This window comes from Monodon monoceros, unplaced genomic scaffold (genome assembly GCF_005190385.1).
Source record: "Monodon monoceros isolate NGI ecotype Baffin Bay Population unplaced genomic scaffold, NGI_Narwhal_1 Super_Scaffold_21, whole genome shotgun sequence".
Lineage (NCBI taxonomy): Eukaryota > Metazoa > Chordata > Mammalia > Artiodactyla > Monodontidae > Monodon > Monodon monoceros.
Window position 1 is genome coordinate 163,813,646 of NW_021703778.1, and position 13,042 is coordinate 163,826,687.

Here is a 13,042-nt window from a genome sequence, read left to right on the forward strand (position 1 = left end):
GAACTCTGGCCTGGGAAGTGTGAGCACTTGAGTCCTCGGGGAGTCGCTTCCCTTTTTGTGGGGCCCTGATCCCTTGATGAAAACCCCAGAGGTTGGGTTACCAGAATGCCAAGCTTCATACCCCTAGCTTTGCATCCTGTGATATCAGACAGGATTCAGGGACACCTAGCCCATCTCTATCCAGGCCCACAGAAGACACCACTAGCCAATCAGGGCATTCTAACTGCTGAGCCCTGCGGGGCCCTCAGAATCTTTCCAGGGGGCACCTGCCAGCCATTACCAATCAAATCCGAGTTGGCAGTTGAGATTAAACAGACTTTCATTCCTGGCTGGTGCCCTGGATGAGGTGAAGAGACACATCAGAAAGGCACCAGATACAGTCAAGGTGACGGGCATGTGGAGGGTGGCAGGGATCAGTATGGGGCAGTGGCGAGAATGTGGGGGCAGCGGTCCATTGGGGGCACCCAACAGGGGTACTAAGACACTACTTCTGTGTCATTCCTGTCACATCAGCCCCTTTATGGGTGAGACATGCCCAAGGTGGGCTTCACCTGCCAGTTTTGGACCCAGCTCAGAGGGGAGGAAAAAGTGAGGGGAGGGCATTAACTATGAGCCAGGCACCATGTTAGTCTTTTTCAAAGATGATCTTTCCTATTTCCCATCATCCACCCTGCCTGGGAACTACTGTTAGCTCCATTTAAAGATGAAGAACCTGAGTCTCAGAGCTTATTGAACATGATGATTAACCATAAAACCATAATAATCTGCTGGGGTTGGACTCCAGCTTCACCTCTTCTGGCTGTGGGGTCTTAGACTAGTCGCCTAGTCAGCCTGTGCCTCAGTCTCCTCATCTGTAGAGTGGGGATAATAGCAACAGCCAGCTCATTATGAAGGAGTTAATATAGATGACGTTTTGGGAACATCCTCTAGCATAGAGTAAGAGGTCTATTTGCTAGGCTGTTTGCACGGGTGTCTTATTTATTTTGATATCTCCAGCACCTCACAGAATGCCTTGCACATAGTAGGTGCTCATTAAATGCTTTGGAACTGAGCCATTGAGCTCTGACTATCCTTAGAAGAGTCTCGCATAGCTCTCCTTGTCCCCGTTTCACAGAGAGAAAAACTGAAGCTTGGTGCGATAAGGTCACCTGCCCGAAGTCCCAAAGCTGAGAAATGGTGGAGCGAACTTCCACTCCAGGTGTGTGTGAGCCCAGAGTGCTTCCCTTGCCCCTGCCTCCTTCAGGGGCTTCGCCCTTCGCTTTTTCCTTAAAATGTTCCAAAGACTCACCTGCTATTGAGCCCCTGAATAGAGGATATGTAACCACGTGTCACAGGAGGATGTGAGTGGACAGTGATTCTGACCAGAAGGAATTAATTAACCAATGAAGTCAGAAAGCTAGATCTATAAAGTAACTGAGATATGTGATAAGTGTGTTCCGAGCTAACCTTGATTCGAGGCAGTGGAAGGTGAAGAATGAACATGATATAAAGTGAATTAAGAGAGTTCAAGGTGCCCATAAGCCGGGTAGGGATTGACCATGGGTTTTAACTTATTTGGTGGAGGCTGCTGAAAGGTACAGAGCCACTGCAGGGGTCAGCAGGAAAGGGTGCTGACCTGCTGTGATGTCTGCCCGGGGATGGATGTGAACAGTTGGCATCTGTGAAGGAAATGATAAAAGGCTGGTTCTTTGGCTGGGAACTGGCCCCAGGAATGGTGGCAAAGGGATCCTGAGCCTTTCCCCAATCTCCTGATGCTCACTCAGTGACTCAGGCGTTTTGTGAATGGCCAGCCTCTAGAACAATTGGGAGCATTGACTTCTAGAGAAACTGAGCCTGGGCTAAGAGCAGAGCCCTCCTTGGTGAGATGGCCATGTGTCTGTCTCATTCCTCCTAACTTCATCCACAGGTTTCCTTCGCTGTACTAAGTGACTTCTAGCCTTGGAATTATAGTGAAGTTTCAGACCTGGACACGTTTCCAGGCTCTGTGAGGGCCTACACCTGCCCAATTTATCTGTCCTGGAAGGAGTCTCAGAGAGCATCCAGGCAGTGAACTTCCATCCTGGCTGCACATTAGAATCACCTGGGGGGCTTTTAAAAATACCGGGGCCTGCCTCACCTTCCCCCCCACTGTGCCAGTAAAAAAGATTCTGAATTTGTTGGTCTCAGGAGGAGCCTGGCATTGGGTAGAGAAGCACTGATTTAGGACAACAGTAAAATGATGGCAACATGTTGAAACTAATAGACTGTAACATTTATGTATGTACACTGAAATACGTAGAGCAACCACTAAAAAAACTATGCCGAGAGATATATCCAAAGAAACAGAAAACAAATGACCAAATGGCAGACTTAAGCCCTAACGTATCAACAGTTAATGTAACATAAATGGTATAAAAATTAAAAGAGATTGGCAGAGTGGATTAAAAAATGACCCAATCACATATTGTCTACAAGAGATTCACTTCAAATATAACTATATAGGCAGGTTGAAAGTTAAAAGATGAGTAAAGATATATCGTGCAAACATTAATTTTTGAAAGCTGGAGTGGCTATATTAATATCAAGTAAAGTAGATTTTAGAGCAAAGAGAATTACCAGGGATAAAGAGAAGCATTACATAATGCTAAAAGCGTCAACCAACCAGGAAAACATAGCAATCTTAAATGTTTGCACATCAAACAATAGAACTGCAGAGTATATGAAGCAAAACCTGATAAAGCTGAAAGGAGAAGTAGACAAATCCACAATTATAGTTGAATACTTAAACACCCCTCTCTCGGCAACTGACGGAACTACCAGACAGAAAAGCAGCAAAGATGTAGAAGAACTGAACAGCACCATCAGCCAGCAAGATCTAATTGACATTTATAGAACCCTCAAGCTGACAACAGCAGACCATACATTCTTTTCAAGTGCTTGTGGAATATTTGCTAGGATAGACCATACCCTGAGTGATTAAACAAACTTCAACAAATATAAAAGAATTCAAGTTATACTGTGTATGTTCTCTGACCATAATGAAATCAAAGTAGAACTCAATAGCAGAAAGATTACTCCCCAAATCTCTAGGCACCGGAAATTAAACAACATACCTCTCATGCTTCTCAGTAATCAGTGGGTCTGTAATCATTTGTAATTAGTCAGAGTTCTCCAGAGAAACTATATCTATCTGTCTGTCTATCTAATCTATACACACACACACACACACACACACACACACACACACACATATATATATATGGGAGAGAGAGATTTATTATGAGGAATTGACTCGTGTGATTATGGAGGCTAAGAAGTCCTATGATCTGCCATATGCAAGCTAGAGACCTAGGAAGGCTGGTGGGTGTACTTCCAGTCTGAGTCCAAAGGTCTGAGAACCAAGTGAGCTGAATATGTAAATCCCAGTTCAGTTCAAGGGCAGGAGAAGACCAATGTCCCAGCTCAAGCAGGGAGGCAGGAAGAGAAGAAATCTTCCCTTCCTCTGTGTTTTGTTTTATTCAGACCCTCAGCAGATTGGATGATGCCCGCCCACACTGGGAAGGGCAATGCCTTCTTCTCAGTCCACTATTTCAAATGCTTATCTCTTCCAGAAACACCCTCACAGACACACACAGAACTAATGACTAACCAGACATCTGGGCACCTCATAATCCAGTCAAGTTGACACATAAAATTAACCATCACAGGGTCAAAGAGGATATATCAAGAGAAATACCAAAGACGTACTGAACCGATGGAAATTTAAGATAAAAGATGTCAAAATTTGTGAGATGCAGCTAAAACAGCACTGAGAGGAAATTTTATAGCACTAATTTCTTACATTAGAAAAGAAAATCTCAATTATCTAAGTTCATGAAAGTAGAAAAAGAAAAGTAAAACAAACCCAAAGAAGGGGGAAGAAAAGAAATAATAAAGAGTAGAAATCAATGAAATTGAAAACAGAAAGACAATACAGAAAATCAATAAAATGCTTGTTCTTTGAAAAGATCAATAAAATTGATAAACCTCTAGCAAGGCTGACCAAAAAAGGAGACACAAATCACCAGTATCAGGAATGAAATGAGATAGCACTACAGATAACATCAGACATCAAGATGATAATAAAGGAATACTATGAACAACTTTAAGCACATAAATTCAACAACTTAGATGAAATGGATCAATTCCTCAAACACTACGAACTACTAAAGCTCATCCAATATGAAGTAGATAATCTGAATAATCCTATTACTATTAAAGAAATTGAGTTTGTAGTTAAAAACCTCCCCCCAAAGAAATCCCGAGGCCCAGATGTTTTCATGGGAGAATCCTACCAAACATTTGAAGAATTAGCACCAATTTTATACTCTTCTAGGAAAAAACAATTGGAAACACTGCCAAATTCATTTTCTGAGGCCATTGTTACCATGAAGCCAAAACCAGACAAAAACAGTACAAAAAACAAAACTATAGACGAATACACACAATGAACATAGAGAAGAGAAAAAAAAAATCCCCAACAAAATATTAGCAAATTAAATTCAGCAATATATGAAAAGAATTATACACCCTAACTGAGTGGAGTGATTTTCCCAGGAATGCAAGGCTGGTTCAATATCTGAAAATCTACCAGTATAATTCACCATATCTATAGGCTAAACAAGAAAAACCACATGATCATATAAATTGATGAAAAAAATCATTTGACAATATTCAACACTGATTCATGATTAAAAAAAACTCTCTGCATATTAGGAATAGAGGAGAACTTTCTCAACCAGATAAAGGGCATCTACAAAAATCCTATAGCTGACATCATACTTAATGGTAAAAGACTGAATGCTTTCTCCCAAGACCAAGAACAAGGCACGGATGTCTGTTCTCACCTCATTCAACATAAAATTCTTTCTCTGAACCCTGCCCTTCCTGAGAACCCATGTGATGAATGATGAATGAAGAGAGGCTCTAGCCTCTCTTCTGGAGAGTTGGGTCCTCAGACTCATCTGCTCATTCATATAACTTTCCAGAAAGCACAAGAGAATGCAAAGGAGTTCACCTAATTTTATTATGCTGAATCTCCTCTAATTTATGTTAGGAAAAAGCACACTTTCTAAGTTTGGAACGTTTGTAAATAACACTGACTTGTGACACACCAGCCCCACACCAATGTCCATGTGTGCAACATGGAGGCTGAGAGCTGCTAATGTAATCCAGCCAGGAAACTGAGGCCCAGAGAGGGTGAGTGACTGGTCCAAGATCACACAGCCAGGTATGGGCAGAGTTCAGAGGTCTTATCTCCAAAGCCAGTCTCTCTTCTGGCTTCATAATAATGCAGTGAAATCACTTCCAATATGGGACTTGATCACATTGACATTTGTCTCTGTCACTGCAGTCGAGCTGTGGCCCAGGACACACGGACCGTCTGAGCTGGGCTGTGACTTCTCCAGGTCATCGTGAGGTCTCTAGCTGCTCTGAGGGAACAGCCATACTGATGTTCAGCCTCAGTTGTGAGGCAAGGTCGCCAAGGCCAGAAGCCCTCGGCCCAGCAGCCAAATTTCAACCCGACACCTCCCATTACAAGGAAACAGGAAGCCCGTCTGCTCTAATTACAGCTGACAGCAAGCCTCAGGCTGGTCTTTCATAGAAATACTCCCATTATGTAAGGAGGTTACATAAATCATCTTGTGATGTCCGCGTCATACGTCCACGGAGGTGCTGGCTGGACCACTGTGCCCTTGCCCCCAGTGTAGCCTCTGCACGTTTCCTGAGCGGAGGTTGCTGGACAGCACAGCTGATGTCAGGATGTAATCTACAGGCCCTCATTTCCACATTCCCTGTCATCAAAACAGACTCCTTGCTCTAATCCACTGTTTGCAAAATAAGTAGAAAGTATGCATTTGTGTGTGCAAAATCAATCTGTACTCACCACACACTGCTGTACCTGTTTTACAGGTTGGACTCCCACACACTATTTCTTAATGGGCTTCTCTGCATAAAAGCAGTTTGAAAGCGCACTGCCCCAGATCGCCTCCCTAGGTTCCCTCTGGCTGGGCTGGCACAAGACATGGCCCACTGCCTCCTTTAGCTTTTCAGTTTCAGGCTGCACCGGTGACAGCTAATTCTAGAAGAGGACCATGTCAGGTGACATCCAGAGATTCTGGATGGGTGGTCCCTAGTAGTTTGTTTGGGAAACCAAGGAAAGTTAGGGTGTCGTTTGTTTCACCGCTGGATGGGCCCGAAGATGGATGCTTAATCATCAAGACAAAGTTGATCTCTCCCCGCCAGTAAGTTGCCTTGGGAACAGAGAAGCAAGTGAAATGCGCCCATCCTTGCACCCTCTGGTCCTGGCACACAGTAGGTACCGAATGGAGTCCCTCGTGATGAATAGCGTGGATAAACTTGAGGCGGGGTTAACACGACTGGGATGTAGGAGATCCATGGCAATGACAGCAGATGGTTGGGACGGGACCCTCAAGTTCAATTCAGCACAGCTCACTTGCTTTCAACCGAGCTTTCTAGAGCCCCTGCTGTGGCGCGGGGGGATGCAATTGTGAAAAAGAGCTTCCTGCTTTCAAGGCACAAACAGTCGAGAAGGAACACACAGTCGAGAAGGAACACACAGTCGAGAAGGAACACACAATTTCTCATCGAGTGCAACCATGGCAGCCACAAGGGTCAGTCATGAAGGCCTGCTCTGTGCCAAGGCCATTCTAGGCACCAGAGATACAGAAATGAACAGGCAGACAAGCTCCCTGCTCTCGTGGAGCTTGCCCAGGCAAGGCTGGGAGGGTGGGGCAAGCAATGAACAATAACACTAGACGGGAAGCAGTTGCTTCCAGTCCAAAGGATACATTCTATTCGGCAGGATGGCCAAAGTATTTAATTCATGAAACACTTAATGAGAAGCTACTCTGTGCTGGGCCCCAGTAGGGGTCAGATTCCAAAGGGCCTTTTGTGTTAAGCCAAGGAGGTTAGACTTCATCTTTGAATCTGTAAATGGAGGGATGGGAGACGGTGTCGTATACAATACTGGCAGGTGGAAGTCTTCCTGGATGTTTGAGCTGGGCCTTGAAGAATGCTGAGGGGACAGGGTTGCCTGAGTTGGGCCCAAGAAGCAGAAGCCTGAGGCTTGTCTTTGGGTGTGTCACCAGCTGTAAACAGGGAGAACAATTTACTCCCTGCACAGGACCAGGGCCAATGAGAGAATGACCGTGGAAGGACTCTCTAGAGGGAAGCATGATCATCATTAGTGATGTTTTTCCACCTGTCTTTACGGCCCGTTGGAAAATCACGGAGAAGCCTTCCCTGGCAGGGGTCACCGGCAGCGCCAGAGGCCTGGCCTGAGGCCTGGGGTGCGGCCGCGTCCATGTGGGGCCGTGGATCAGGTTCTCAGGCCACAGTTCAAGCCACAGCTGGCCCCGCTCCCCTCGCCTGGTCACCGATAGCCACGGCTCCCACGTTCCTGAGTCGGAAGTTGAAAGTCACATTCCAACGAAAGGATGCAAGAGCTGAACCCAGGACTTGATGTAGAAAATCTGGTCTGCGAGGCCTCCTGACAGCTCAGGGAATCAGCGAGGGCTGGTGGGACTGACAAGGGCTTTGTACACAGACAGTCCTGACTTCAAGTTCAAGCTCTGCCGGTTAGTAGCTGCGGGGCCTTGGGAAAGTAACTGCACCTCGTGCTCCTCCTCTGTGACGGCCACACGCACACCGTCGGAGCCGTCTCAGGGCCACGTGAGACGGTCCACGTGCATGCGTCTCAGCGCGAACCAGATGCCCTACAAGTATCGATTGTCTTCACCCCATGTTTTTCTCCCTCCCTTCCCTCTTTCCTCAAAAAGCATTTGGTGGAAGAACAGCCAGTGTTAAGAGCTCTGGAGAGTTTTAAAGATGCAGACTCAACTCCCACGGAGCTCAGGGACCTGTTGGGGACGAGGGTCCATTACTGGCTGAAAAGCAAGGGGATGTTGTCACAGGCAGGCAGCATCAGGTGGGTTGGAGTGACCGCAGGTGCCCTGGAGTCTAAAAGGAAGCTGAGATCTGAGCAGAGTGGCCCGAGAGCATCTCGATGCTCTTAGAAGGGAGAAGGCGTTCCAGAGAGAGGGGCAGGCAGGAGCAGACACGGAGTGTGCGGGAGGCCAGGCAGGAATGGGGCCAGTGTCCCAGCAGAGAGTAATGGAGAAGGTGTCTCCTGGGCCGGCGCTGGCTTATGGAGGAACTGGAACGCACATCAGGCTGGCTGACCCAGCCTCCACCGGGCAGCAGGCAGCGGGGAACCGTGATGAGAGCAGTTCCAGAGCCTAACCTGGTGACCTCAGGCATTAGAGTGTTTTCTCCAGCCGTGTGTGTGCAGGGCATTTTGGAGCAGAAAGGATGTTTCTTGCTTCTCCCAGTCAGGGTGGGCTGGGTTACGCTGCAGAAACAAGTAACCCCTAAATCTCAGGGGTTTACAATGGCAGCGGTTTAGCCCTCAGCCACACAGACGCTGCTGCAGATACGGGCCAATAATCCAGGATGCTCCGGTCCAAGGTCACCTTCATCTCAGCAGCAGGGGAAGAGGGCATAGAGAACAGGGCACTGGCTCGGTCATTCTGCCTGTAGAGACTCTCAGGCCAGAGAGGAGGCGGCTTGGAGCCCAGTGCTGTGGGCAGGCGCCTCGTGCTGGCGGTGGCTGCCTATTGGCCAGCAGGAGGGGGTGGGACCACCACTCCTGGGTGAGTCCTCCTGCCCTGCCAGTGCTCCCAGTCTGGGGGAGTGGGAGCCTTGGAGAGGAGTCCTTGGCATTATAGGTTGTATGTCAAGGTGTGGGTTGGTGTCAGCTGGCTAGGGACAGGAGGAGAAGGTGGCAGAGGAAAGGGGGAAAAGAAAGGAAGAGGAAGGAAAGGAGGAGGGGAGAGAAGAGGCAGAACGTGGGATGGTGGGGGCCCACCCAGCTGGCTGGCATGGAGGCCTCGCCCATCAGCATTTCCCAGGCAGCTTCCCTCCGCCTGCGGCCTCACCTTCCCTCTGGGCCGTCAGTGGGCAGGGCCAGGGGCTGGCTCTAGGCTCCCTTGCCTGCTCAGAGCGGCCCTGCTTGCGGGCCCCGCCAGCGTTGGCACGGTGACAGTAGCCAAGTGTGCAAACTTGTGCCATTGTCCCCAGGCCGGGGGGAGCCATGGAGACTGGCTAATATGACACAGGAAAATGTTTGCTGATGGCAATTCTATGGGCTTTGTCCACCTCTTTCTCCATCATGACGACTCGATTTAAGTCCCTAACTGTTTGACTACAAATGCTAGGGGACCGTGCAACGCCAACCTTTTGTCCGGCCGCGCTGAATGGGCAATTCAGGCTTTGTGCAGCTCAATTGAGGAAGCAAACATAAAGACAAGATTCCTGAGAGCTCCAGCTCCCTTCCCATGGATATCCCAGCACCTCGTTAGAGAGTCCTGCCCTGGCTACCTCTCCAACATCAGTGTGCTGCCCGCCCTCGCAGGCCTGCCAGCGCCCGATGCCTTGGGAAGGGGGTGGGGAGACAGAGAGGACAGAGGAGAGAGGGAAAGAGGGAGACAGAGAGCAGAGAGAGCCACTCAACACTCAGGGACAGCGGGGAAAGCAGCCCGCCCCGGCTCACCCCATCCGATTGTCTGTCTGCACTGGAGCATGGCAGCTGTAGGCCTGGAGTCTGGGGGAGCTTTGCCAGCCCATCTCTTCTGGGCCCAGCCCCTCCTCAATCTTGGACTTTTTAAACGTGCACGCGCGCGCGCGCACGCACACACACACACACACACACACATACATACCCGCGCTCGTGCACGCACGCGCGCGCGCGCGCGCACACACACACCCCGCCCCCTCGAGAAAACAGGGAACCGAGGTCAAGGGGAGGAGGGGCATGGAGGCCGAGAAGGAGAGTGGGCTGAAGGGTAGAAATTTACCGGGAAATGATTGCATTTGGGAGCTGTCTTTTTTGTGATGGTCCCCATGGTGACAATTTGTGACGGCAAAGAATGTGGGAACGGGGCGCTGCCGCCTGATTGGGATGCTTTGTATCTGGAGAGGCGCTCCTGATTGGCCTGAGGGGCCCCCCAGCTCCGGGGACTCGTCCTCCATTCAGCCCGCTCGAGGGCTGCACAACTGCCTCCAGCCGGACCAAGGAGCTCGCCGGCCGCGCCGGGCCTGGCCCAGGTCTGCGGCGGGGAACCTGCCGGGCCGCCTCGGCGGGGCCCGGGGCCCCGCACCCTCGGTCAGTGTGGAGGTGCAGGCGTCTCAGGCCCCACTGCGTGGGGACGTGGGGCAGGCTGGGGCCTGGGGGAGGGGCGAGGTGCTGCGGGCGGCGGCCGAGGAGGCATGAAATTGCTGCAGATGCTCCTACGGGGGAGTCCCTGCTGCCCACAGCCTGCGATCAGCCCGCCAGGCAGGCCTCGGCTTGAGTGCCAGACGGGGGTCCTGCCTGTCCTGCGTGAGAACTGTGGGTGGAGCGTGGGGACTGAGGAGGGGGGTGGATGCTAGCAGGGCTGGGGGCGGGGGTGGGAGGAGGAGGGCACCGCCGGGGAGACAGGGGGCTTGGCCTTGCCTTAAAGTGGAGCGGTTGCCTCGGCTCAGAGAATGAAAACCTTGCTGGCAGGTTGTGGATGCCGGCGGCGTGGTATGTGGGAGACACAGTGGGCTCCAGCCCCAGCAATGCCACTTGTGGCTGGGTCGCCTTGGGCAAGTCGCCCGACCTCTCTGAGCCTCGGCTGCGTGTGCAGGGCAACAGACCCAAGAAGACGAAACGTGTTTGTGCATCACAGATGCGCTGGGAATGCTTAGAGGCTTGAATGAGCGTCCCACGACCCAGGACTCTGTCCAGGGCTGAGGGGTGTTGCGGTGAGCACCACTGTCTGCAACCATGGGGCCTCTGGGGAGGGCTGAGTGTGGTTGCTCAGAGAGACTCCAACGGCTGCTGTGTCCCTCCAGGTCAGCTCCGTGCCCTTCCCTGGAGCCGCCAGCCACCTGCAGAGCCGCCCTCTTCATGGAAAGCCCCGTGCAGCGGTCCCCTGGTGATGGCATCCGACAGCGACGTGAAGATGCTGCTGAACTTTGTGAACCTGGCATCCAGTGACATCAAGGCGGCCCTGGACAAGTCTGCACCCTGCCGCCGCTCGGTGGACCACCGCAAGTACCTGCAGAAGCAGCTCAAACGCTTCTCCCAGAAGTATTCCCGGCTCCCGCGGGGCCTCCCCGGCAGAGGGGCCGAGCCTCACCTGAAAAGGGGGTCTGAGGACCGGCCTGGGAGGCTGCCCCTCGATTCTGGCCACAGTTCCAGCCCCGGCGGGGGTGGGTGCTGCAAGGAGAAGGCGTTGGGGAACCCCTACAGGGAGGAATGTCTCTCTAAGGAGCAGACCTTACACGGGCCGGATCCAGAAGCTGCCAGGCCTGGCCAGGTGCCCATGAGGAAAAGACAGCTGCCGGCTTCCTTCTGGGAAGAGCCACGGCCCACCCAAAGCTACCCCGTGGGGTTGGAGGGGGGACTGGGCCCCAGGGAGGGACCTCCCTATGAGGGTAAGAAACACTGCAAGGGCTTGGAGCCCCTGGGGCCCGAGACAGCCCCAGTGCCCGCATCCCCAAGGGCACCCGCTGAAAAGGAGCCACTCAAGATGCCTGGGGTCTCCCTGGTGGGCCGTGTCAATGCCTGGAGCTGCTGCCCCTTCCAGTACCATGGACAGCCCATCTACCCAGGCCCTCCAGGGGCCTTGCCTCAGAGCCCGCTCCCCAGCCTGGGCCTCTGGCGGAAAAGCTCGGCTTCCCCCGGCGAGCTGGCCCACTTCTGCAAGGATGTGGAAGGCCCCGGGCAGAAAGTGTACAGACCCGTGGTTCTGAAGCCTATTCCCACCAAGCCGGCCATGCCCCCGCCCATCTTCAATGTCTTTGGCTACCTCTAGCCGGGCTGGGAGGGCCTTGGTCCCCACCGCTGGCCTGCAGGGGTGTTGGAGACCCCGGGAGCTCTCCTGGTGAGCAGTGGGCTGGGCAGTGGTGTAGCCTCTTGAGAGCCTTCCCTTTGTGTGTGGGGGGGGAGGGGGAGGGCAGGGGCTTCTCAGGCAGTTGCCCAGCCAGCCCTTGCAGCCTTGGGAGCGGTGGAGCCGGGCTCGGCCGGCCCCTCTCCACCCGGGCCAGAGCCCGACAGATCACCTGCAGGCCTGTGCAGACCTCAGTCGGCGGGGCGTTGCTCTGGCCTGCCAGCCGTTCCAAAAGCCAGAGTTACGCACCTGTGCATCTGCCACCCACTGTGTAAGCCAATCTCAGTTCTGTTCTTCTTGTTCTTTGTAAATATTAAGAAGGCTAAAAGAATAAAGACATTTCTTTTGCAGTTTTCACATCTTGGGTCCATGAAGTTGAATGGTCCCCAGGCCTAGGACATGCTAGCTGGCCCAGATGGAGGGCCACCTACAGAGGCTGTGGGGGAAGCCTGGAGTGGCCCAGAGACCTCTGTGATGTCTGGGGATGGGCACAGGGGCCCAACTGCTCAATTCCAAGGAAGGAGGGTGGAGACAGTTCACGGGAAAGGAGTCTCTGATTCCCCACGCCAGAGAACGGAGAGGGGAAGGTGTGGCTACCCAGAGGGTCCAAACTGCTCTAGAGAATAGGGAGACTGGGACCAGGGCAGGGGGACCTGTGCTCCTGGCTCTGCCGTGGGATGTGGGGCTGGAGCCTTCCTCTTGGGGCCTCTCTGCCCCACCTGCAGGATGAGGGGTGGGATGAGAATGGTTCCCTCTGCAGTACCTTCCACTCCAGTCACAGCCTCAGGGCAGAGACTGGGCTAGGTTACCTGCCAATGGCTCTCTTCCAGGGCCTGATGCAGCCCCTGGCACACCCTAGGCGTCCTGCCAATGGAAAGATGAGGGCCTCTGCCTGCGACAATGCACAGAGGGGGGCACTGGTGGCGGGGAGTGGCCCTTGGTTTGGCCCCAATAGTGCCCAAACCAGCAGCCTTGGGAGGTGGGGGGCCGGCAGAGCCAGAGCCCGAGGGATCACCCACATGCCTGTGCAGACCTCAGTCGGTGGGGCATTGCTCTGGCCCACACCTCACACTGGCCCAGGATCT

General features: G+C 52.2%; 1 protein-coding gene across 3 annotated transcripts; it reads left to right on the forward strand.

Annotated features, from left to right (window-relative positions):
• Positions 1-10,094: 10,094 nt before the first annotated feature.
• FAM181A (family with sequence similarity 181 member A) lies at positions 10,095-12,311 on the forward strand. 3 transcript variants are annotated; one of them, XM_029239673.1, is made up of 2 exons: positions 10,095-10,204; positions 10,918-12,311. In XM_029239673.1, the coding sequence occupies exon 2, from the start codon at positions 11,004-11,006 to the stop codon at positions 11,880-11,882; it is 879 nt and encodes a 292-aa protein (XP_029095506.1). In that variant the 5' UTR covers positions 10,095-10,204; positions 10,918-11,003; the 3' UTR covers positions 11,883-12,311. The 3 variants fall into 3 exon arrangements, with proteins under 3 accessions (XP_029095506.1, XP_029095505.1, XP_029095504.1); XM_029239672.1 differs by lacking the exon at positions 10,095-10,204 and adding an exon at positions 10,304-10,375 and having other exon boundaries at positions 10,918-12,005; XM_029239671.1 differs by lacking the exon at positions 10,095-10,204 and adding an exon at positions 10,324-10,429 and having other exon boundaries at positions 10,918-11,882.
• Positions 12,312-13,042: the final 731 nt, after the last annotated feature.

Excerpts from the sequence above, each read along its gene's own strand:
- FAM181A (XM_029239671.1), top strand. The coding sequence starts at position 10,324 with ATGCTCCTACGGGGGAGTCCCTGCTGCCCACAGCCTGCGATCAGCCCG. Across the intron at positions 10,430-10,917 it reads GCCTGTCCTGCGTGAGAACT|GTCAGCTCCGTGCCCTTCCC; the intron begins GTGGGTGGAGCG and ends GTGTCCCTCCAG.